Source organism: Oculina patagonica, chromosome 3, assembly GCF_052425735.1.
Source record: "Oculina patagonica isolate OP01 chromosome 3, crgOcupat, whole genome shotgun sequence".
In the NCBI taxonomy this organism is placed as follows: Eukaryota; Metazoa; Cnidaria; class Anthozoa; order Scleractinia; family Oculinidae; genus Oculina; species Oculina patagonica.
The window spans coordinates 2,818,796-2,844,256 of record NC_135760.1 but is presented as its reverse complement, the minus strand read 5'-3'; the positions used below and the strand labels follow the sequence as shown (position 1 = coordinate 2,844,256).

General features: G+C 39.3%; 3 protein-coding genes across 4 annotated transcripts in view; 2 read left to right on the top strand and 1 right to left on the bottom strand.

Moving 5' to 3' along the window:
* Positions 1 to 25,461, top strand: part of LOC144646182 (SH2B adapter protein 2-like) — a 58,772-nt gene that overhangs the window by 12,491 nt on the left and 20,820 nt on the right. For both annotated transcript variants that reach the window (XM_078505727.1, XM_078505726.1), the window contains exon 8: positions 520 to 3,126. In XM_078505727.1, the coding sequence (XP_078361853.1) occupies positions 520 to 885 (366 nt within the window). In that variant the 3' untranslated portion in view covers positions 886 to 3,126. The remainder of the gene's footprint in view (positions 1 to 519; positions 3,127 to 25,461) is intronic.
* On the bottom strand, positions 5,811 to 6,867 carry LOC144645555 (synaptosomal-associated protein 29-like). The gene has a single exon (XM_078505132.1). The coding sequence runs from the start codon at positions 6,850 to 6,852 to the stop codon at positions 6,130 to 6,132; it is 723 nt and encodes a 240-aa protein (XP_078361258.1). The 5' UTR covers positions 6,853 to 6,867; the 3' UTR covers positions 5,811 to 6,129.
* Positions 9,896 to 21,376, top strand: LOC144646131 (gametogenetin-binding protein 2-like). Its single transcript, XM_078505658.1, has 16 exons — positions 9,896 to 10,202; positions 10,299 to 10,373; positions 10,818 to 10,927; positions 12,190 to 12,266; positions 12,904 to 12,970; positions 13,810 to 13,860; positions 14,230 to 14,277; positions 14,442 to 14,490; positions 14,697 to 14,839; positions 15,970 to 16,092; positions 16,569 to 16,614; positions 16,943 to 17,071; positions 17,424 to 17,818; positions 19,302 to 19,506; positions 19,866 to 19,976; positions 20,391 to 21,376. Exons 1-16 carry the CDS (start codon positions 10,113 to 10,115, stop codon positions 20,559 to 20,561), a joined length of 1,890 nt encoding a protein of 629 aa, XP_078361784.1. The 5' UTR covers positions 9,896 to 10,112; the 3' UTR covers positions 20,562 to 21,376.

Sequence of the window (25,461 nt, the reverse complement as noted above, 5' to 3'; positions counted from 1 at the left end):
TTGAACAAAAGGTGGCTAACATTAACTTTGCCCCTCCCTCTCCCTCTTTGAGCACTTCTGCAGATCTATAACATTGCTATTCACCTCAGTCTGTCAGTTCTTTAAAGGTTAGGTTTCCTAGCTTTGAAATAGAAGTAAAAGGCAACTTAGAAATGGCTTATTAAAGCAGCCAGGTAAAAAACGCAGACTGTAGACCACAGACTGCAGACTGCATTATGCTGATTTACCAGATTCTCTCAAATTTAGTCTATGGCAGGTTTGAAAGGCAAAAGCTTTAAAGGGAGTAACTCGTAGAAGGGGTAAAAATAGGCAGCAGAAAAAATGGCTCCTTGCAGTGTGAATGAATGAAGCTTATCATAGACTAATAATTTATTATAAAATTAAAAGTGTCTGCAGACTGCAGTTTTTACCTGACCATTATTGAAGCCACTGTTAGCTTATTATTACTCAGTCTGTTATTTTTTCTAAGCATAGTTGCTTACTCATATTTTTCTTTTTACAAATTCTTGAAATTTTTAGCACCTTAGACTTGCCCTGAATGTAGAAGGCCAATGCCGAGTACAGCACCTCTGGTTTCAAAGCATCTTTGAGATGCTAGAACACTTTCGAGCTAATCCAATCCCACTTGAAAGTGGCGGACCATCGGATGTAATGCTGACGAACTTTGTGGTTTACGTAAGTTCTGGCTCGCCGCAGCCTGGAGGCTCCTTGCAGCGTGCTCACGTGGGCAATGGTGGAGAAGGGCTGCGACGCTCACACAGCCTTCAAGTAAATAGGATAACAAGAACAGCAACTATTCAAGGTGGCTCTGTTAGGATTACAACAACTGCTACAAATAATCATGGACATTCCAGGGCGGTTGAAAATCAGTATGCCTTTGTATAAAGTCGCTGGCTAAAATAATTGCTTCAAGTTCTCCACAACATCTGTTGCTGTTGAAATTTTGGAATACTATTAGCTAGAATGTAATCCTTATTTAACGTGGATACAATCTTTATTGATAGCTGCAGTTTTTTGGTGGGAATCAATAACAACTGTCAATGTCAGGGATCATGGGCGCGCCATGGCCTAATGATATGGTTAGCATGCTAGACTCAGGATCGCACAGTCTGCGTTTGAGCCTGGTTAGGGTCACTGTGATGTGTTCTTAGGCAAGACACTTAACTTTCATAGTGCCTCTCCCCTCCTAGTTGTATAAGTCATGGGGTGCTTTCCATTTTCAAAGTGCGACCGGTCGAACCGTTGTAAAATGGAACATCATTTTCCGCTTAATCCTGGGCCAACCAAGTGGAAAGGTATTACTTATAGAAGCATTTATCATTGTGGTCACCCCTCTTAATTGTAATTATAAGTACATTATAAAATATTCCAGAGCTTTTCTATTAGATAGTTCAGATGAAGTCTGATAATGTAACAATGTTTAAAGTAATCTTCCCATCAATTTACCTAAGTTTGATCATTGTGGCAGAAATTTGTGTACAGTAACAATCTTGGTCAGGTTGCTTGCAAATGGGTCTTCTTACATCTGGTCATAGCTAGGCAATGCTACGCTGAATTTTTACATTGCAAACAAGTAGGAATTATAAATGAGTAGTTAACATGAAAAGAATTTTTACAGTGGTTTTGGCAAAGCCTACTGTTAGCCGTATCCACTGCTCACTGAGCTGGCTTTAATGTGATTAGTGGCACTCAGTTTGCAGGAAAATGAGTCAAGTGCTGTGACCATTTGGCAGTATTTTTGTATTTATTTATGGCACATGCATGCACATTCTTTAGACTAATTTTGAGGATTTGCCATAAGAGAAAATTGTGTAGGTCAGAGAGAAGTGCTTTCTCTCTTCTCTCTGGCAAGTACTTGCCATGTTTGCACCATAGGGAGATAGAACTAGCAAGGGTATTCGAAGAAGAGCTGTAGATTGAAGTCAGTGTCAGTATCATAGTTACATTTTAGCCTCATGCAGTGGAACCCATAATCAGATCACCAGTGTGCCATGGAAGTCTAGCTTTATTAATGGAATGTTCGTATTGCAGTCAAATGGGTTGAAGCATTTTACTAAAAAAAATAATTACAGTCAAACTTTTCATTACGGACACCTCTATAATATGGACACCTCCCTATTGCATACAGTTCACTTGGTCCAAAGACAAAAATTCATATGATTAACTCTACCTGTGTAATGTGGACACCTTTGAAAATACGGTCGCCCTTGGCTGTCCCTTTGGTGTCCGTATTAAAGAGGTTGCACTGTATTTGGTGCAGTGTTCTAGTAAAGCAAATCCAGAAAGCAATGTTTGTTTGGAGTTATCAGAAGATTTGAGAAATTGAAGGCTCTAGAAATTGGGATCCTATTGTAAACTCCTTTTGGAGGCCATAGTTAGTTATGATATGGTAATTTGAATTGAAGAATCAACACAGTTTTGTTAAATTACAGTTTTTAGTAAAACACTTCAACCATTTTCACTGTAAATTATAATAATTATGAGGGTTTGTTTGAGCCAAAAAAACATTGCCCTTACGGTAGAGTTCCACTGTAATTTTAATACTGTATTTAACAATGTCACCTGATTTCATTTTTTTATTTAATAATTTTGGTAATCAGATATGTACATGTATCCACTGTATTTTAGCAGTGAAAGTAACATTTACAAATGGTAGAATATTAAGAATTTTTAAGAAAAAGATTTCAAGTTTTAAAATATTGTTGTGCTTCAGAGTTTATTTTCTTGAAAGTTAAAGTGAATTAGCCAACCTTTTTTGTTTACCTGAGCTATAACGTAAATTAATTATGTACATTACATGTGTTCAGTAAGTTGAAAAGATTAGCCACAAAATCATCCAGACAGTTTAAAACTCTTTAAACATTAATTTTGCCCAAGTCCTCATGATCAGGTGGAAATTGGTTTATCAGAAGTGCGTTTGAAACCCGTTTCAAACACATTTGAAATTCGTTTTAACTGTTTGAAACCAAATGGTTATATGGAGGATTGTAGCCTCCCACAAAGATTTATCACGCAATCTTTAATGAAAGAGAGATTGTGTGACAAGCCATGGGTGTGTGTCTGGCTTGGGATGAAAAGGAATAATGGAAAGAAAGTTTTTGTTTGGAATTATCACCTTTGTTTGGAGTTTTTTCACCCGCTTTTTTTTTTGTGCGCTATCTTTGTACATTCATCTTTTGACATTGTCTTTCCGGGCTGTTTGAATGGGCCCCGTGTACGGTTTTTGGTTCTGCAAATAAGCCCACAATTTAGAAGTCATGTGATCTGTGTCATTTGTTTGGTATATCAAGTGGATGTCAACAGAAACCCGCTGTGCACGCGCAACACTAAAAAAAGCGGGCGTAAGGTTATGATGAAATTGTACAGAAGGATTGGGGAATGATTAATATTTTGACTATTATAAGCAATTCTTCATCCACCATGGGCTTAACATTTTTTAGTTGCAAATTATAATGAAAATATTAATTAATTTGTATTTTTGATACACCTGTGCATGTAGCTGTAAATTAAAATTAGAATTAATTTTCAAAGAAGTCTTTGAAGTGCATTTTTGTGTTGCTATTATTTTTTAAGGTGGCTGAACACAGTTTTCTGATCTTTGGAGTACATATCCTATATATTATGCTCCCATGTCCAAACTGTTGCAGCTGGTGAGCTCAAAACTGGCAGGTTACATGATCAGCTACAGCATTTGTAATTTTTGCGTGTTGCGTAAAGCCCGGGCCAAACAAGGATGATAGTTGATGAGAGTTAACTCTCATGAGAGTTTTCGTCAACTCTCATTAACTATCATGATCAACTCGGGCCAAACAAGAACGAGAGTCCATCAAACTCTCATCGACTCTCATGAAAGTGGAGTGGGACAGGGGGCAGGAGCCCGGGAGAAAAGGGGAGGGAAGCGGGAGGAGAGAGGGCAGGAAGCGGGATTCTTAAGGTGGCGGGAACCGGGAGAAAACAAGTGAAATTTCGTAACATTTCATTGTATTTCACAATAGACATGGAAAAAACAGGAGAGAACAGCTACAGAAAGGGGCGGGAGGCGGGAGTAAAAGGTAGGGGAAGCAGGAGTTAAAGGTATGGGAGGCGGGAGGTTCAGACCCCCCTGCCCCCCCCCCCTCATGAAAGGTTTCACTCACTCACTCATCCTCATCGAGCCCATGAGGACTCTTGAGGCCGGCTCATGAAAGGTTTGAGCACGTTCAAATTCGATGAGAGTGCATGAGAGCTCCATGCCAAACGAGAGTGAGAGTTTGAACTCTCGTCAACTCCCATCCTCGTTTGGCTCTGGCTTAAGACCATGTTGTGTTATCATGGCAACCCAGCATAATTAAAAGTCAACCAAAAAAGTTGAATTCCTTTCGATTTCAGAAAATTCAGTCGTTGTATTTTTTTCATCATTTGTTCAAGAATATAAAAAAAAAAATTTGTTAAATTTCATATTTTTTGTAATTAGCAGTTTTGTTTCTTAATTCTAAAGTACAACCTTGTAAAATTTCGTAAAAATTTCATGACTGGTTTGTTAGAAATTTTGCCTTTCTGGGAAGACAAAATGTGCGATTGCATTTATCAACTGTGCACAAGCAGCAGTAAAATTTTGTTTATCTCAAAGCCTTGAGGGTGTGCTGGGACTCCAATTCAAAGAGTTTACAGAAACTGCGTTCAGCCACCTTCAATTAAATCAGGTGAAACGTGTAAAGTACATTAGTTGGGGATAACTTGTGGAAACAAAGTCAAAGGAAAATAATAGTTTTTATTGAGGTTGTACCTTGCAAGTAAGCAATAATCTGCTCAATATAAACATTTCCAATTTACACTTTTGTACATCTCTTCACGTTCATAAAGAATTGACTTACGGTATTACTACCCAATGGTCACAATCACTCTAACTTGGAACTATACATTAATTTAAACTTGAGCAAAATATATTAGCGAAAACAAACAACATCTTTGAAGCTTGTTTTTTGATATGAACTTGGGCCATAGAAGATTAATCCTTTGGGTTTCAAATAAATACTGAGGTGTCAACTTCCCCAGCATTTTGTCTCCAAAGGATGATAAAGCATTTTCACATACCATAAAGTTACAAATTTAAGGTAATTACCCCAACCCTGAATATTGCAACCCACTCAAAAGTACAGTGGAACCTTGCTATTTACCGAAGAGGCAAGGGATCAGGATAAACAAGAAAGGGTATTCAGTATTTGGAAGCATGTGATTGGTAGATTTTGATCCATTTTGTTTGTTTCATTTTTTTCAAGGTTTGTCAATTGTCATTTTGTAATTAGTTAGGCTTTGAGCTTCACAGTGGGCATGTTGTTGATAGCAGCAGTAAGAAACATAAACCAAATCAAGTTGGCGGAATTTATCACTTATTGTTATCAGTGGCAGGTCCAGACCTTCAGATAAGGGGGGGTGGGGGCGATCATCAAGACACTAGAATAAGGGGGGGTAATCTCGAAAAAAATATTATCGGCCCTTTGGGGGGCCTCTATTTGTTCTAAAAATAAGGGGGGAGGCTTGGGGCCGTTTCTCAAAGGTCCCAAAAAGTTTTCACACCCGAAAAGCAAAAGCAAAATCTAAAACCTTACAATTACAGAGCTGTTTAATTACATGATAGAGCAGTTTTCATGAGTGTCGTAAACCAAACCAAATAATTACTCCGGCCATACAACACAGACAATCGAGTGAACAATCAAAACTCGAGCAAAACAGTGGCACGAAGCCAGGAGGCGCGGCGAGTCCTTGGTTTGGTTTTACTCCTGATTGGCCGAGAAAGTGGCGCGAATTTTTAAACCAATCACTAAGCGTAGTGAACGCAAAACCAAAGCAAACGTAAATTACTTTCGACACTCAAGTGAAACCGCTCTATTTTACATATAAACAGAGGTTTCCTTCATACAAAGTTTCAGGCCAATACATTTCTCTGTTTTTAAAATACAGATACTTTAAAATGGCTTTACGGGCCCGAAAAATTTTCGGGGCTTTCGAGAAACGGGCCCCCGGGCCCCTCCCCTAGATCCGCCACTGGTTATATGCTTTCTACAACAATTTTTCTGATAACTATCTTTTCTGTCTGAATAGTACAATGTAATTTCATTTTAATCTGATGGCAAATCAAAACTAGTGGAGTTATTTTCTCAAGATTCGTCTCACTTTTTTATCTGATTCTTCTACCGTGCTATGAGCTTTGTCTGCTTTTACGTTAATTCTGTCCAACTGGTCGTTCTGCCTTCCAATCTCGTTACCCAGTATCAAAGCATCTTCCTTTAAAAGGCCAATGCCACGCGACACAAGATCTAGATTGGCTTCGATTTCTCTCTCTCGTGGATCACGCGATGAGTAAGCTGTGCTCTGAAACTGTCCGCCTCCTCTGCTGATACCTGCTTCGTAGCCACCACTTTTGCTTTCGCTGCGATAGTCAGGATAATACTGCGAAGGGTCCTCTTGCAAAGCTGACAACCGGCTGTCGGGAACCGTTTGTTCAGTGGTCTCTTTTGGCTTCGGCGCTTTCTTGAAATAATTCCCAATAGCTCCAAAAATGCTATTCACTGACCTAATGTGCCTGTTAGCGATGCTCATGTCGCTCTGTATCTTGTCAAGATTGCGTTCTACACGATTTAATTGTTCCCCTTGGCACGATAGCTCCTCGCCGGTCCGACATGCGATGTCATGGGAATCCTCGATGAGAGCCAAAGACCGCTTTGTACTGTCCAGTGTCCGATCTCTTGACAGCTGCATTTGCGTACGGATTTCATCTCCGTTAACCTTTTCGAATTCATCGTCAGAATCGTCTTCAAACGGGTTTGTCTTACGGTTGAAATCGAAATCGTTTCTTCTGCTGTAAGCCGCCATGTTGTTTTCGTTTTGACTGACGTGACGTCATTTCAAAGTGGTTCTATTTTGAGCTCGGACGTAAGTAGCCCAAAGAGACTGGGAAGGATTACACGATCACCAAAAATAACCTCACAAATTCGCTTTTTTCACGATCCCATAATACATCTTGTTTACATCCCAAAATTTTTACATAAGCATTGTTTTCAATTTCTCCTGGGACGATTGTACGTCATTGTAAATCCCAAGAGAAATTGAAAACAATGCTTATGGAGGGTAAACAAGATGTATTATGGGAACGGTGAAAACAGCGAATAGAGCTTTATCCTTGCCAAAAGTTATTTAAGCTATAAATTAGGGAAAGTTCATTTATTATGACAAGGGGGGGGGGGGATGAAGATATTGAGGGGGGAGGGCTCCGAAAATTTTTAGACACCCGAAGAGGGGGGGCTCTGAAAAAAATTGTTAGGCAAGGAGGGGGGGCTCCGAAAATTTGTATACTTCAAAACCAACACATGGCATCAACAAACAGATCGGATGGTTTTCAACTCAACAGTAAAATGACCTGTGCAACTCAGATATATCATGCCAGATGTTTTCTTTGATTTCCGGTGGCCTTCTTGGTGCCCCTTGAAACGGACTCCAGCATAGAATTTCCATACTGTGCTCTCTAAATTTGTGTGGAACATTTTAACGGATAACTCGAGTACGGAATACCGTACAGACCTGAAACTTTGACATGGCTTTGGATTTATTTTTTGCCGCGCGTGACAGTATCGTTACTTGCGTGATAGTGAAAACCAGCAATATCTTCATCGCCACCCCCCCCCCCCCCCTGTTATATGAAATGAACTTTCCCTTACGACAAATTAACCAAAAAATAATAAATGAACTTATTTTGATATTTTTTTTCGACATCAGGTCTGTTCCATGGTCATGAAATTATCACGACATTTTGGCGATTTTCTTTTTCTTATTTATTTAACAAAAAAGACTCCGCGAATATTTATAGATTGAGCAATACTAACTGTCAATGTACATGTTAATTGAATCAAACAAAATGATTTAATATCAATTTTTCACTAGGTTATTTTCATTATTCTCGATTTTCACGTGACGTCATCAAAATTCTAAATCCATAATCTCGAGCTCTCTGACTTTTTATCCTTCACTGGCTATATTAGACGTCTTTAATATATATCTTATTGAAGGTTTTCACTCGATAGCATCCGCCGTCTTCAAGAAATAACATTTTGAATTTCGGAGTTTTGCGCCACACGACTTCAGATTGGCCGCCTGAAGGCTGTCACGTATGCTTAAAAAAATGCCTCATCCTGTTAATTTTAACGATCTGAATAATTGAGATTTTACAAGAGGAGTTTATGTGAATGTTTACGCTTTCGCGAAGGTGAACTGACCGCGTTTTATAGCAGAAGTGAATGCCAGATGTTTTCATTGATTTCCGGCGGCCATCTTGATGCCCCTCCACATGGGATCCAACATGGCGATTCCATACGGTGCTCTCTAAATTTGCGTAAAACATTTTGACTGATAACTCGAGTACGGATTACCGTACAGACCCGAGACTTGGACATGTAGACTATCTTGTAATTTTCTACAACCTGTAATATTCTTGATTTTTTTGATGCAATAGCTTTGGATTTAGTTTTTTGTAGCGCGTGACAGTATCGTTACTTGCGTGACAGTGAAAACCAGCAATTCTCTTCAGTCGCTATCCTCATCTCAGCCATCTGTTATGCAGTTACACTGCTTTAGTGCTTTTCAAATTGTTTTTAATTGGACTTAACCAGTGTCCGTCTGTCTGTTCACAAATTAAATCCTGGCCAAAATTTTGGTACATGTACATTTTCACTCCCCCACCCCCACCCCAATCTCTTCCCCAGAGCCTGCGTTCCCTTTGACCAGCGGTCGGGAAACTCTGGTTCCGGTTTTGATTGTGCGCGTGCGCCAGAGATTGTGATGAAACGCATTCTCGTTCCCAGAGCCCGCGTCCCCCCCCCCCCCCCCGCTGGTCCAGGGGGACGCGGGCTCTGGGAACGAGAATGGGTGAAACGAACAAGTTTTCAACATGAAAAAATATGGAAGATCCGATACCAGGATTCATTGTAAAAGCGTTCTCTGGTAAAATATTTTAAAAATTATTAGCTTTCGACAGCCAGACTGCTGTCTTCGACGGATAAAATGAAGTGATAAAATGGACCTAAAAATTTGAATATGACTTAGCGAATCGCATAAATTAAAAAGTTAAAAGTATGTGTAAAAGAATGTTTAAAGGAATGCTTAAAGTGTATAAATTACTGTTTGTTTAAAAGAATGTTATATTGTCCTGGCAGAGGGCACGAATTGTTGTCGGCCTCGACCGTTTTTGCCGTGTGCCACGATTCAAGCCCGTGGGGAAGGGGTACTCCCATATGTGGCCAGGTATGTGCCGCCCGATAGGGTATGGTTTTTGAGGTTCTCAGTCCTTAAATAGGGTATCATTTTTGCTCCTTTTGGCAATGTGTTCCCGCTGTGATCCTTAGATAGGGTACCTAAATTCTATTAGCTAAAATAAACGCCCAGCTAAACGAGAACAAGATATCTGAAAACTGAATTTTCAGTTCAGGTATTAGAAAGGCGATTTTATAAAGATTTGTGTCTTGCCGTGCGCGGTTAGCCGTTATTTGGGTCGTCACGGAACGTTTTTCCTCCCCTTGAATAGGGTCTCATTTTTCGATTGTGGGCCTTAAAAAGGGTATCAATTTTCGCTTTCTTTATCCTTAAATAGGGTCAGGGTTAAAGAACCTTGGCGGCACACCCCTATCCGAAATTTATGGGAAAGTACCCCCCCCCCGGGGATTCAAGTGTCTTTCTAATGCGATTGTTGCCCTTGTCAATTATTTCCGCGTTTTCAAAGTCGATGGCGTGATCAAGAGTCCAGAGTCCAAGTTTTTAACAGCCAATCACATTCACACGCCTTTGTGGCGGCTTACCAGAGGTCCCTATTTCTGGCGCAGTCCAGAAGGATCGCGGCCTTTTCGACAACGTGGCATCGTGAAGACTACTGGGTATGGCGCGCGGCGCGCTATGATCGTTGGTATAGGAGGATTACAGAATCGGGAATCCAGTAAGAGAGGAATATTTACTTTCGCATTTTTCTCTGTAAAACAAAAGTTTACGCGCTTTATAAGAAACTACAACCCTCCACGAGTCTTATCATCCTTTCAAGAATCCCTAGAAGTCCTTTTGTTGTATGTTGAAGCTGATTGCAGTCAACTAAAATGGCGAAACTTGTAGCGGTCTGTCGAGACGAAACTGACTTTGCATTCGAGCGTCGACAAATACCTTTGAATATCGAGGACACCTTAACGGTAATTGTACATTGTGTCCATTGTATTTTATTTCCTTCGAAAGAGAATAAGTTTCCGTGAGCTTTTTATGTGATAAGTATTCTTGTGTTGTTGTAGATGGTTATGGAAATTCCAGAAACTGTGATTTCTACTCGTCAAGTCAACGAATACGAGCTGCAGTCGTTTAACAAGGTAGGCTTAGCTGAACTTTATTTTGACATTTTTATCCTCTATGTGTAGTTTTTAAAGAGAATTTGTATCTTTTAGGAAGAACCTCTTGAGCTGAAGTAGTTCTGTCGTGATAAATTGTCGTTTTTCAGCTAAAATAATCTACCATGATACTTGTACGTATAAATCAATTTATTGCAGTTTTAATAAAATATCCACTGGAACGAGATATCAAATCTTCACAAAGTTTTAGCATGTGTAAGCATTTATTCGTGCATAACGTTTGGAAATTTAGTTTCAAATTTAAGCCTATGGACGATACGTAGCTAGAAAAAGCGTCAAGTGATGATTTTACCACCGCAAGTCGGCGATTATAATTCAGGTTTCTTGATATAAACACTGCATGACATCGTATTTATATATACGTTGTCAGGAAATTGTTCTGATCAAATTTCTTTCCCTCTGCAGCGATTTCAGTGTCTTAGCGCCGATGATTTAGCGGGTGCTACGACGGTGAGACAAAAAGATGTTCTGTCGTTTCTCTCGCACTCTGTACCGTGCGTTGGCTGTCGACGAAGGTATCAAACTTACTATTTTCATATTATTTCCTCATCGCCTTTAGATTAATTATTCACCATTGGAAACGAAATCTCAGTAACGTTTGTGATTGATTTCCAAATCTACATGGTGTTAAATGGCTTCATTTAAAACTATAAGTGTTATTTTCCATTGTACTGATGGTTTTTGGTTAAAAAAGTGTAAATGTCTTGTTGTGCATGTGTGAAAATGATTTGTAAGTGTAGTTAAAACTTATATAATTATATTGTGCCTTAGTTTATTATCCAACAAAATTTATCAGCACTCAAATAATGCCTCATCATGTAAAGTGTACAAATATCCTCGGCTGTGATTTCTGTTTTGCAGCAAGGCATTGTTTGTCTCACTTTTAGGCATGAAATGCTGGGTAATAAACATCTCATTTAATGTCTTTAGTTTGAAGCACTGTGGCTTGCTTGGGGTCCGATATATGTTATGGGTATTTGCCCTTGGCAATGACCACTTCTAAAAGATATGCGTTGATATTTTAAGGAATAGAAAACTGGCACATATTTTGTGTTACATAATCTGACGCAAACACAACAGAAAGTTTGGGAGAGTTTGAAAGTTTGCTTCCAAACTTTCTTGAGTGTATATTTTTGTCACGAGGTTAAGGTAAATGTAAAGCCTGGTTCACACTTGTGAGATAACCAAAAGCATAAGCACTGGATGTTTACTCGCAATAAGCACAAGCACAAGACAACACATGCAATGTAGTCATCGTCATCATCATCTGTTTCCTTAATTCTCCTCTGGGAGAATAGGACCTTGCAAAATCATGCAATGCAGTTCTTAAGAACTTCTGATGAACATCGCATGATGGGAAGTCTTGTGCTTGTTCTTGTGCTTATCTTTCACCAGTTCACACATGAAATTAAAAGTTTTATTTCCTTGTGGCTTGTGCTTATGTCACAATAGTCCACTACCAAGTCGTCTTATCATTGTGCTTATTCCTGTTCTTATCACACAAGTGTGAACCAGCCTTGAGGTGGACATTTTCTTTTTTTGAGACTAAATTACGAGCTTGTCTAGATTATTACTTTTCCAATGTCTCAGGAGCTCTCACAAATGGCAGTCTATGGAGAATGAAATTTAATGCTCATATGAAGCAACTTACAGATAGGGTATACCCTAATCACTCAATCGCCAATCACTTGTTAAATATAGAGATTAATGAGTTAGTAGGGCTTTTCCTAGGGCTACCTAGGCAAAAATAAATAATCTTCTAATCTTCCATACACAGTGTTGAGCGATTGTACAATCAGTTAGTGGAGTCAGGTCAGCCAGCACTGGAGCCTCTGATAATCACAAACAGTGGAGGTGAGTCTACTCTTATAACTTAACGCAAATGATGGTGTTCAATAATGTGATATTTAAAGGGACATTGTCACAAGCTTATAACTTCAAAAATTTAAGAGCCTTAAGATGTATTTGCCCCATTGGAAACCTACAAATAGTGGTCTAGTTTGGCTACAAATTGCTAAGCCAATGTACTGAAGCTACATATTTAAACAAGTCATATTATTGTGATGCCATAAGGAACTTTAAATCTCAACTTGAAAAAATTGGGCTGCCTTTTTCAAGTTCTGCCTTGGTGGCCTGAAAAAAAAAAACAGCTAAAAACTTGTAAAAGTGTCCCTCTACCTTCAACAGCAATTTATAAATATCTTGATCTTGATGTCTTTGGTGTACGAGCCAGAGTATTTTGTCGATAAATTTTAGTACTTTTTACTGAAAAGCAGAAAAAATCCCTGTGACAGTGTCCCGTTAAGGAACCATCTTTTTACTGACAGTAGCTGCAGCTTCGTTTGTGATGAGACTTGGATGTCACACTTGATGACATCAATTTTTATTAGTTCACTATTAACAATGAATAACAAGTCATATTATTGTGTTCCAATGTAATACTATTAACATTCTTCAATAATCACCTGTTATTTTGACACATTTTCTTCAGTTTTGACTATCGATGATCCCTTTCTTCAAGATCCAAAACGTGTGTATGCGCTTTTCTATGTCCATGGGTAAGTTAAATCTATAAACTGTAACTTAAAAGCAAAATAATGGTTACCTGTGAAGGCATCATGGTGTAATGGTTAGCCTGGGGGGGGGGAGGGGGGAGGTTTGAGATCAAGAGATTGAGAGCTTGACTAAGCATAGGAAGTTGCCTTGTGTTTTGTTCCAAGGTATGTCACTTAACTGGTTACTCAGACACAGTGCCTCTAACTACCAAGAGGCATAATTGAGTGCTAGACAAATTTGCCGGTGAGACACATAGTTAATAGAGGGAAATGGTTATGAAGCCCGGCAAAGTTCTTTGTTATAGGTTATTGTTCGCTATTTTGGGGGTTGACCGTGCACAAAACCTGACAAAATACAATAGGTGGTTACTTGTGATCATGCAACTAACCAATAAAAACATTTAGATTACGTAACTTATGCATAGTGTATGAGAGCAAAACAAAAGATGTGCACGTTCATGGACCTTCCAACCTAAATTTTGGCCTTACTGTTTGATCCTTTGATGTTTTCCTGGCTTCCTAACCATTTCCCTCTATTAACTATGGTGAGACATGACTAAATACTGCCTTCTGCAATGGACAAGTATTTCATCCAAATACTCAAAGGAGCTTCATGCTACATGTGCAGTACACAATCACCCAATAGTAAAGTGCTGTCATGGCTTATGCAATTCATATATTAATTGGACCAGATTTTCCTTTACTGTATCATTGGTGACAATTGTTGTAGTATGAAGAACAATCTTTTGTCAATGACAGTGGATGAGGTGGATGCAAATTATTCTTATTACTTTAGTGTTGCTGGCATTTATTCTGGATCATTCCTTATAATTTCTCTCTAGATCCAGACTAAGCGAGATGGTGGAATCCATCCCTAAGTGCAGAAGAAACAGGTATTGTGTTGTTTCATAGGACTTCTAATAAGTTAGGAGCATTGAATTATCAGGGTGCGGCAATGAAAAGTGGCCTTTCAACTTCTTGAACTGGAATATACCAGCTTAAAATTCACTCAATTAAAATAATTCTTAAAACAGAATAACTATTTTAAACTCATTGGGCATTGTAAAATCCACTTGCCCTAGCCTATCCTTGACAAGTGAATACAATTTTTGTGCCTTTGCCGTGGGTAGTTATAGTTCATTACAAGGATATTATCTGTAAAACAGTAAATTAGAATGAATACTGTTGATACAATTACAGAGTTTAATATAAGTGTCAGTCCTGTCTAGTTCTAATTTTCTGCTGCCCATGTTATTTTGCAGAAGGTGCCCTTTGCATTCATTGGAAACACACAAGTCAAGACCATCTGGGTAAACCTAAGTTAACTTATTTCTTTGATTGAAATTACAGTCAAACCAGTTGATCAATAATAAGGAAAAAAATATTGTGTTATTGTTCAGTGGAAAATAATTTGTTTTGTTTTTATTACATTACATTGTCTACTTGCACTAAAAAGAGTCTTTTTCATGTTTAGAAGCTGGATAGATGTGTGGGATCTTTTGTCCCAGGAATGTCGAGATGAGGTATAGTACATTGTATTGTTTTTTTTATTATATAAAAAATATTATGATAAAACACACAGGAAAACAAAGGAAATACCGTACCGCCTGATAAGGAGAACACTTATTGGCAGCTGTATTCAATATTCATTTTAAGTGGAACCTTTATTTTCTTATGTCCGTGACTTAGCACTTTGCTGTCGGTAAATTTTGTTCCCAATTTTTATTAGGTGGTGTTGATTGACTCAGATGCCCTTCTGGACACACTAGAAAATTATCTTAGAAAGCATAGGTTTTGCACTGAGTGCAAATCAAAGGTTCTAAGAGCTTACAGTATTTTGGCTGGAGATTTAGATGGGCCAAGTGAAAAGGGGTGAGTTTAAAATATACATGTACAAGTTATTGTAACAATTTTGTTATGGCTTTTACTGTTTAATCTGGTGCGACTTGGTTAATAATAACAAAGTCCTGTAAGTAACACTAGCAGGTTGAAATGTAAAAGAATTGCACCCCTAATAAGGTCAAAATGATTTGCTAAGGAATATACTAAGGACTGGTTAGCTCAGTTGGTAGAGCGCCGGACTGCTGTGCGAGAGGTCGTGGGTTCGAACCCCAGACCGGACCAACACTCAGGGTCTTAAAATAACTGAGGAGAATGTGCTGCCTTTGTAATTACATCTGCAAATGGTTAGACATTCTAGTCTTCTCGGAAAAGGACGATAAACCGTAGGTCCCATCTCCTGTATCTTCATTCTTATAACAGGGGACGTTAAAGAACCCACACACTATTCGCAAAGAGTAGGGCACGAAGTTCCCGGTGTTGTGGTCTGGCCTTTGTGTAGTAAATTACAGTATGTGTACAGCGCATTTGAACATTACATATGAAAAATGCGCTATATTTATTGACTATCATTATCATTATGACTTATCTGGCTTTCATTAAAATTTAAATTTGTCTTAATCCACTTTTAAGAGCTCACTGTCACTTCATATGGTAATGTGTTACCAGTCCTCCTCAACATAGCCTGCAGTGGTGGGTCGGTGCTTGAATTCAAAAACGCAAGTGAAAGAGATTGCTTTTTGGCCTGACTCCAACTCCTGTGTCAGTTTTTCCACTCACCTTAACCCTCAAAACACTTGATGGAATGTTCAGCACTCACTTGTCCACCTTAGAGCTATGAAACTTTGTACCCAATATCATGGACTAGATGCAAAGGTGTACCAATTAGAAGGACCAGAATAATAGTTAAGAATAAATTATATTGTGTATTACCAGATACAGAAAAATCCAAATCTCATGATCATTCTCAAGATAGACAAAAGTATCAAAGAAATGATTGAAATTGGTGTAAAATTCTTTTAATGTTAGTTTGGTTTATTTTGTAGTCCATAAATGGTTGATTGTTTTGTTTATTCCTACCTGCATTGTTATTATTATGAGAAATGAGATGATCATCTGGACTCTTAAAATAAAGAGTTTTATTTCTTTCTTTTATCCTCTAGATATTGTGCGGCTTTGTATGATGGTCTCAAGAGCTGTCCTCAAGAGCGGCACATCCATGTTCTCTGTGATACAGACTACATTGCACATTTAATTGGACGGGCAGAGCCAGAGTTAGCTGGAGGGTAAGCAGTGCACGTGATAACCATAGAAAAATACAAACCACAGGAAATTTATTTTGATAAAATTTGCTTAGTCACAGGCAAACCAGCGCCTGTTTGAATGGTTTTGACTGCTTAGCAATCTCTTTTAATCACCTGTCAAACAGGGAATAATACACGCTCTTTATAGCTATAACAAGTATGCTAAGACTTTAAAACGATTTACATCATTCTAGCAGCTGAATCTTTATGTGAACTGCAAACATGATCATTAAGTCACCTAGAAAACTTTAGTTCCATAAGTGTCATCCATTTCATATTACACCATTATAATTTTAACCATGACGGGGTGCTTGTGTGTCATTAACCACATTTACAGTCACTAATGCATCTACCTGCAGTTTGTAGGTATGATTAGTTTTATGAACAGTGCTGCTTATTGATTTATCATACCGTGAAGTAACTTGCTATATATTTATAATCTTTCTTTCTTCCTATAGAAGAAGAGAAAGGCATGCTAAGACACTGGACATTGCTCAGGAAGAAGTAAGGACATCTACTTTATTTATATATTATTATCAATGTGTTAACTTCACTTTTCTATGAAGTACAATGATCTTAGAAATCAATCAGAATTTCATATCAGCCCAGGAGAACTAGAGTCGATTTTTTCTAAAGGGGTTGGTGGGGGGGTTGGGGGGTGGGGGGGGGGGTTGGTAAGTAATCAGCCACATGCCGTGGAGATAAATCAGGACCCAAAAAAGTATTTTTTTTTCTTTGAGTGCTATTAAGGCTAATGTATTTAGGGTGAAGACGTTATTGATTGTGCATAACATGAATTTTGTTTCAATCTCTTCATGTACATTTTTTTTAGGTGTTAACGTGTCTCGGAATTCACCTTTGGGAAAGACTTCATCGACTGTGGCAGAAACTGAGAGCGGAGGAACAAACTTGGCAGATGTTATTCTACCTGGGCGTTGATGCTTTAAGGAAAAGTTTTGAGGTGAGACAGTAGGCGAATGTTTTCCTTGAGTTCATTGAACTGGAAAAAAAGATAACCACTGAGTGAAAGCCCATTGGAAGACTTTTCATAAATGGCAGTCCCTCACCTTCCGCAACTGCCAGGATGGGGGGGTGGGGGATGGATTACGTGGGAATGGTTTCTTTACAGTTACAGTGGCTTTTACGTGTAGTACCTTATATGTTTACTTTAGAAGCTCCAAATTTTCTGGGCTTTCCCTTGATCTGAATGAGTCAGTTGCTTTTAAAGCTGAGATCACTTTCTCTAGTGTTGTTTATCTACCGTCCACTGATATGGTTGTTCACATGTACACCATAATGATTTTACTCCACAGGTTGCAGTAGAAGAAAAGCAAGGTATTTCCCGGCTCGAACAAGTCGTCGAAGAGATATCTGAAGCGGAGAGAGCCAAGGAGCTCAGAAGAGAGCAGAAACGATTAAAAAAGAAGGCAAAGCGCAAAGAGAAATGTAAATGTGATTCCCAATCTTTAGTAATCTCGACGAACATTGAACTGAAAGAGGAGGAATCCACGAAAGACGAAGAGGAAGAGGAAGGGGTTTGTGTAAATGGCAGCGTAGAAGAGACAGAAGAAATGAATGGTCACGGAGACAGTTGTGAAGATGATGAGGATGATGGCGACAGTGGCGGCTCACCGTGCAGCTGTGAGGACTTGAGCACTTGTGAGCGACGCAAATGGAAAAGATTGGGGTACAGAAATGGCGACTGTGGGTAGGTATCTATATAGTCTACATGTGGTCCATCCAGCATGCCTTAGTTCGTCTAGCGAGAAACGGAGGAAAAGCGAGAGGGAAAAATGCAGTGTGAAAACTAGGGCGAAACGTGCGTATCACCCTCAAATTTTGCCCACGCCAGGGATTTTTTGCTCTGAAAGCGGCCAATGCTTTTGTGGCTAAGTGATAGGATGGGTGAATTCACTTGGGTCATAACTCTGCTTATATTAAACATATCAAATTGAAATTGACACATAAAGGACAGCTATGTTAGAACAATATTTTGCACTTGCAGTCGTCATGGTTACTGGTCACGTGACTATGTAATGGCGAAAATGAAACTTAAAAACGTTTCTCCTCATTCAATATTAAGCCTACAAAAAAGATATTTTGCATGAATTTAATACACAAAAATCGGAAAAACTTGTCCGATCTAGAATCTCGAATTTCAATTTTGTGACGTCACAATAAATGACGTCATAAAATTAAGATTTTCTGTTTTTCACCGTACTGATCTAAAAGACAGATAAAATTAATCATCTCATTGAGCAAAGTAAATTACTGAAAGCTGTACTTCGTTATCATTCATAGTCTAAGAGATATTGACAACATTCCATGCATTCCATTTTAAGTGTATTTAATTGTGACGTCACAGTAGTGAAATTTGAGATTCTAAATCGGACAAGTTTTCTCGATTTTTATGTACTACATTCATGTAAGATATCTTTATTGTTGGCTTAATAATGAATCCGGAGAAAACTCTGAGAGTTTTCAAATTTTAGTTTCGCCGGTTGACAGTCACGTGACCAGTAACCATGGCAACCTCGAGTGCAAAAAATGTGTTTAACGGAGCTTTAGTGTATGTGTCAATTTCAATTCGAAAACTCAAATATAACCAGAGTTATAACCTCGAGAATTCGGCCCTCCTATCACGCCCCCACGTATACATTTGGCCGATTTCAGAGCAATAAATCCCCAGCGTGTGCCTTGACACTTGATGGACTAAGGGAAAAGATGGAGATACAGTGAAACCTATACAGATACTTGATATAATCTTTACTCGGCATGGTGTAAACGACAAGCAAAACAAGTGCCAATACTGTAAAAACAAAAAAGGGTAACAAAGCAAGACTCTAAAATTTCCAAACCACACGACAAAACGTCGAAAATTGCGGGATGCTTTGCAGACATGGATCATTGATATACTCAAAGTAATAAAAAAGAAAATAGACAGCAAGACTGATCCGTATGGCAGTAAAATAGAGACACCAAAAAGGTGAAAGCCAAAAGTTGATCCGCCACAAAACAAACCTTGGACTTATACTTGTTCAATAACTCACTCTCCGAATGCCCTCAGAAACTTACTTATGTGAAACTTTAGCTTCACTTCTTACTTTGTTTTGAAGACACATTGCTTTCAAGAGTTAACTAACATTACACAGCTTTCAATTTTATCTTGATAACATCTTTTTCTTCCCCAGGTACGTCGCAGAACACAATAAATGGACTAGGGTGGTACACAAGGGTGGGGACACTTGTAATCACGTCAAGGATCCGTCTACAATAGGGACTGAAGAAGAGGACACGTGTGCGGACTGCATGTCTGGGAGCCCCAGTAGTGGAGGTTCCTCGCAAAGCACAAATGGGAAGGGAAAAAAGAAGAAGGGCAAAAATAAAGACAAAAAGGTAAATAAATTTGCTTTTGGCTTGTTACGCCATCATTCTGTTTGGGTTTCATCATGCAGTTTTTTAAGAATGAATACATGAATGAACCCTCTTCTAATAGGGGACCCTTGAAATAAATGAACCAATTGTTTTTATTTTTGTTTTTTCATTTTTTTTTTTCTTTTGTCTCCTCACAAATCTTTCCTCCGTTGGCCCGTCACGCAATTTGGTGCTTGTCACATAATCTTTCCTTTGGTAGGACAGATTGCGTGACGAGCCAAAAGAACGAGAAAGTAACAGAAGTTTTGTTCCTTTGAAATTCATTTTCTTGGAAAAGTGCAAACTGAGAAAAGTGACTAATTATTTACCTGTTTCTACAGCAAAATTCACCTAGGCACGAAAAACAAGAAAAACCTGTAGAGCGTATTGACGATGAAGAAAAACGGCTGTTAAAGTTAATGGGTTGGAAGGATGGCGGAACAGAATCAATGGTAAGTGACGGATTTTAACCTTTGGTTCTCTTGCGAAGCTTGCTCTACTCGGACTTTGAGCACTACCTGTAAAAAAGCTTTGTACCCATGTTCTTTCCATGGAAATTTTCTATTCAAAAAAAGTGCAAGACCTGCCTCGGCAACGCCTTTGCAAACTGTGAGTCAATCTCACATCCTATACACCGCATCTTAAGACTTTCAATGAACATGTATGTACATTCGCAGACCTGTGCCCTCTTTTGACTCGTTACACAACACTACAATGCGCGACAAACTGTCACACAATTCTTCCTTTTGTGCGACAGGCTTCCTGCTCTGGGCTCCGTTTGTATCCATCACCGCCATCCTGTTTCCACCCATCCTTAGGGTCATGTTTTCAGTGCAACTAAATTTCTATCTTCCGTCTTTTTTCAGGGGTGTATTTCGTCCGAGGAAGATCTGTGCATATCAGAGCAGGAAATTCTCCGATTCAAGGCGAACCAATCGTCCGTGTCACAGCAGCGACGGAAGCTCCGCGAGAAACTCCGCCAACAGTTTGATAACATGACACTCAAAGACGGCTTGAATGTCGGTGTCGTTCACTAAGTTTGTAAAGCACTCACCACGGGGGAGGGGGAAGGGGCGGCGGCCGAAAAAAAGGGGGGGGGGTCAATATTGTTTGTGAGAGTGGCTATTCAATTATTTTTTTTTTTTACAGGGCAAACAGCGCGACCGCGCCCCACCCCCCTTGTTAAATATGAGGTCACAAAGGTTTCAATCGCTTCAGGTGAAGCAAACACAGAGTCTGAGAAGTCGTTTGAAGCTATGCCGAATAAGGCTTGAAGTTTCGCGTGCGATTCGTTAATGGAAATGACTTGGGGTCGCTCTTATTTAGTTCATTAAGTAGTATTCGTCCTGTTTTACCGCAAATCACAACGTATTTAATGTGAACTGAAAGGAAAACTCTCGAATCATTGAACGGCGATCAGTGTATTTGATATGAATAAATAATTGTTGACTGAAAATAAAAGTCACGCAACTCTGTGCCTTCATGCATGTTTTTTTACAAGAGTTGGATAATATAACGATCTTGGAGAAAATGTTCTCCTTTACAATGCCAACCCCCTGGGATAAACAAATTTTAGTTCAAATTAAGTTTCCAAACACTCTGCTCTTGTTTGCTTAAACCTGGTTGTTCAAAGCGTCATAGCGTTTGTTCTGTTTTATTGTACCTCAAAATGAATATAACTTTTCATCAAGCGCCTTGTAAAACTCAAAGCGTCCATGTTCATGAACGTCGAAAACATGAACAGTTGTGTGCATCTTCTACCGAGATGTTTGATTAAATATTACATGTGATCTTCACTCTAAATACTGAACGGCTTTGCGCCAGTTTGGGAAATAAACTGAATTCCAAATAACTGTCAGAGGGTGCTTGAATAATCTGAAAAATACCCTATCTATTTTGCTCTCCTCCCCATCGACTCTCTTACTCACCCGTTGTTTTTGCATTAACGATGTTCTTTAACCCCGCGTTTGCTGTTTGCCTCTACCCTAGGTATAAATAAATCTTGGGATGCTTTTACCAATGCCTCGACCATTAGCAGCCGAGAATCAGCTAAATGAGAAATATATATTTTCGCAAAGGGCCCGATAGGAAAATTAACCCGACTAACTAATGGGATATAACTGATCGCCTCCCCACCATAGTATGTGATTCTTTTCTCATTTACACCACATGATCATGAGCCATCGCCCGATAAGCCTCGTCACAAAAGCTTCCTTTGATTCGGCAAACAATTCGTGACAAATGTACTTAGCTGGAGCTGGACAGTTCACAAACTTTAAGCGCACAGACTAGAAAATTAAAACGTGCCATACATGCCCAAAGTTGTTTGCACAGCAAAATAGAACTTGAAAAAATCATCTGGCGGTCAGTTGCGCGCGTGGTGCTCGTGTATCGCGCGCGTGCTGCGTGGTGCTCGTGTATCGCGCGCTGCCCCGCCGAACCAATTACTTTTTGCATGGGACTACTTGGTCCTGAGAAAACCCTGAAAAAAAAGCTAAATTTTAAAGGAATCAGGAAAGTGGATCATTTTCCCTAAACTACAGTTAATTAACATTATTTTGTATGATCACCTATACCCGGGCATGTTTTGCTACGAATTATTCCTTCGAGGGTATAGGTTGAACAAATCAGGAGGGTCCAAAATAGGTTGGCCGAATGCGGAATGGGGCTTAAAATCAAGGCGGGATGTGGGATATAAAAACATTTTAGTTGCGGGATACGGGATGAAATTGTTTTGGCGGGACCGGGATGTGTTACTCATGTTTGTAGGCGGGATGTGGGATGTTCTGAAATTTAAGGCGAGATGAAGTATCAAACACGATCTTTGTTGACTAAACTTTGTTTCGGTGGCTATTGCGTTTCTATCAAAATAAATAGTTTTAATTTATCGACGAATGGGCCCTTGTGTTGAAATACCACCACGTGGAAGTCTCAAGTCTTAGGTATACAGAGCAGGAGATTCTCAGGCACTTTAATACAGTATGTAGCAAAGACTACGTAGCATTTCCTGGATCGAACCACGATGTTGAATGCACCATTTATTTTTCCATGTAATAATACGGAGTACAATTGTGTAAACACACACAAGATCCAAACAACTGATGAGACTGATGATTCAACTGAAAAATAATAACAAAATACCTAAGTCCTAAGGAAGATATTATCGCAAAAATACAATAAACAATAAATCCGAAAAAGAGGTATAAGTAAATACTTACTATCTGTGTGGCAATAAGGAATATCGATTCCAAACGAAACACATGATCCAAAAGGCTAATCTTGACTAGCACGCGTTAAAACTAATACATACGAAATCCCTACAAAAATATTTAAATATCACCACAAGGTTACATAATCCCCAATGGAATTACGTAATATAAATTTCTAGGCGCTACACGGTATTTAATTTCAGTTTTAATTTCTCTACCGATTAAAAACAACGTGACTCTAAACTAAGTACACAGAGCAGGAGTTTTTTTTGAAAGAGCCGATCTACCTTATTACATGAAATTTTCGCGACACGTTAATTTCGCGAATTTCGCGATTCCAAAAAAAATCGCGAAATTAAAGTGACGCGAACAATAAGTGTCGCGAACACCCGGGGGGGGGGGGGTACTCCCATAAATTTTGGATAGGGGTGTGCCACCAAGGTTCTTAAACCCTGACCCTATTTAAGGATAAAGAAAGCGAAAATTGATACCCTTTTTAAGGCCCATGAACGGCTAACCGCGCACGGCAAGACACAAATCTTTAAAAAATCGCTTTACTAATACCTGAACAGAAAATTCAGTTTTAAGAAACCTTTTTTTTTTTGGTTTAGCTGAGCGTTTATTTTAGCTAATAGAATTCAGTTACGTTATCTAAGGATCACACCGGGAACACATTGCCAAAAGGAGCAAAAATGATACCCTATTTAAGGACCGAGAACCTCAAAAACCATACCCTATCGGGCGACACATACCTATATAGGCCACATATGAGAGGACCCCCCGGGAGCGAACATAACATGACACGAAAATAAGGTGAATCACAGGTCAATAATCAAGAAAGAAAAAGTTTAGTAACACTGAAGGAAGGAACTTTCAATGTAAATGGGTGTTTTCGTCAATTGATTCAAAACAAAAACAAGCATGACCCACTTGTAGACATTGTGAGAACTTTGCTAATGTTATTGCCGAGTTTTAGTCCCGCCCTTGCTTTCTTGTTAATATTTGCGATATTGTTCCCTTGATGAAATCGTTTTATTTAATTCAAGGGCATGTTAAATAATGTTGCCGAGGAAATGTAAATTGTGTCTTACTCGAAAGCGCGAAAATAAAGTGATTCAAAATACAAAAATTTCGCGATTGTCGCGAAATATGCGCTCCTTAAAATCGCGAAATTAAGGTGTCGCGAAAATTTTATGTAATAAGGTAGTTAAATTATATTTCACAGACTCCGTTCGAAATATATGAGACAACAAATGGTAGGAATTTCCCAGTTAGTGCACCACTTTTTAACGCATAGGAAAGGTAGATCCCCCATAAAAGCAAAAGGGGCCTGGGTATACCCACAGGGCCCTGGGACCTAGGTCTCGTGGTCCCAAGATGCATCAGTGGCTTTTTTCCTTGTGCTTCAAACCCTTCGGTTTCTGATTTGTCCTGCCTTTTTTGCTAATTTTTTACCTTTTGCAGGCTATTCCTCTGTGTTTTTGCACAGTAGGTTTCTTTCTAGCGATGTTTTCTCGCTCTCCAGGTATTTTCATTCGCTGAAAATGTCTAGCAGAAAGCACAAGTCCCGAAAAAGGACTCGCTCCCGGTCGCCATCTTCGCGCCAAAACTCCGTCGCGTCACACGACGCACAAGGTGAAAGTTCTTCGCCAAAACGGCTTAGGGACCTAGAAGAAGATACTCTTCAGAGGATTTTGCACTCCATTGAGAGTCTTTCTGGCCGAATAGACTCGTTGGAAACCCGCTCAAATCAGCTAGAATCTGCTACGAGCACGGACCTTGATGCCTTGTCGCTATTAAATGGCTGATGACACGCCAAGCTTGATGGAGATAGACGTTCCTTTGACGTCCAATAAGTCTCTTGAGACTTCTTCATCGTCCATTAGGGCGCCAATAGAGCCTATTGAGGCACCAATAGAGTCTGTAAATACACCAATAGAGCCTATTAAGGCACCAATAGAGCCTGTTAAGGCCCCAAAAGATTCAAGTAAGACTGCCGACGAAGCAGTGAGCCTTGATCATGGTCTGTTTGACCCTGTTGCTCAGCCTACCTCCTGGAAGCCTTCATCTTCATTCTCCAATTTTTTGGAGTCTAATTTCCGGAGGAAATTAACATATCAACAAGCGCTTGTTATCCTGGAGGACTGGGCCATTCCTGAGGTGAATTCTTTATCTGCCCCAAAACTGGATCAACAGTTATTGAATCAAGTTCCCAGTAAACTGAAAAGGTATGCCCAAGAGAGAGACAAAGAAATGTCCACCCTCCAGCGTGCACTGTTAAATACCACTGGTCCACTTTGTGGTCTTCATTGACTGCATCGAAAATGGTTCAACACCATCTTATGAGGAAATCAAATTAGCCTTGGAGCAAGCCCTTTGCCTCTTAGGCTCAGCAAATACCCAACTATCTATATTACGACGACAGAGAGTCCTCGTATCAATAAATAAGTCGAGGATAAACCTTGCAGAATTACCTCTACCAAATGCCAAGTCTTGGCTTTTTGGAGATGATTTTCCCTCATTAGCCTCAAAGCAGGCTGAATTGTCTAGAGGCCTCACAAAAAATTTGGCAGAAAATGCAACCAGGCCCTTTCCTAGGCGTGGCACTAGCTCCCAGTCTCAGACCAAGAAGCGAGGAGTCACCTTCTCCAAATATCAATCTTCTGGGTATTCAAACACCTCTAGATTTCAGTCAAATTACCAGGGAACCTGTTAAAAAACGGCCTCT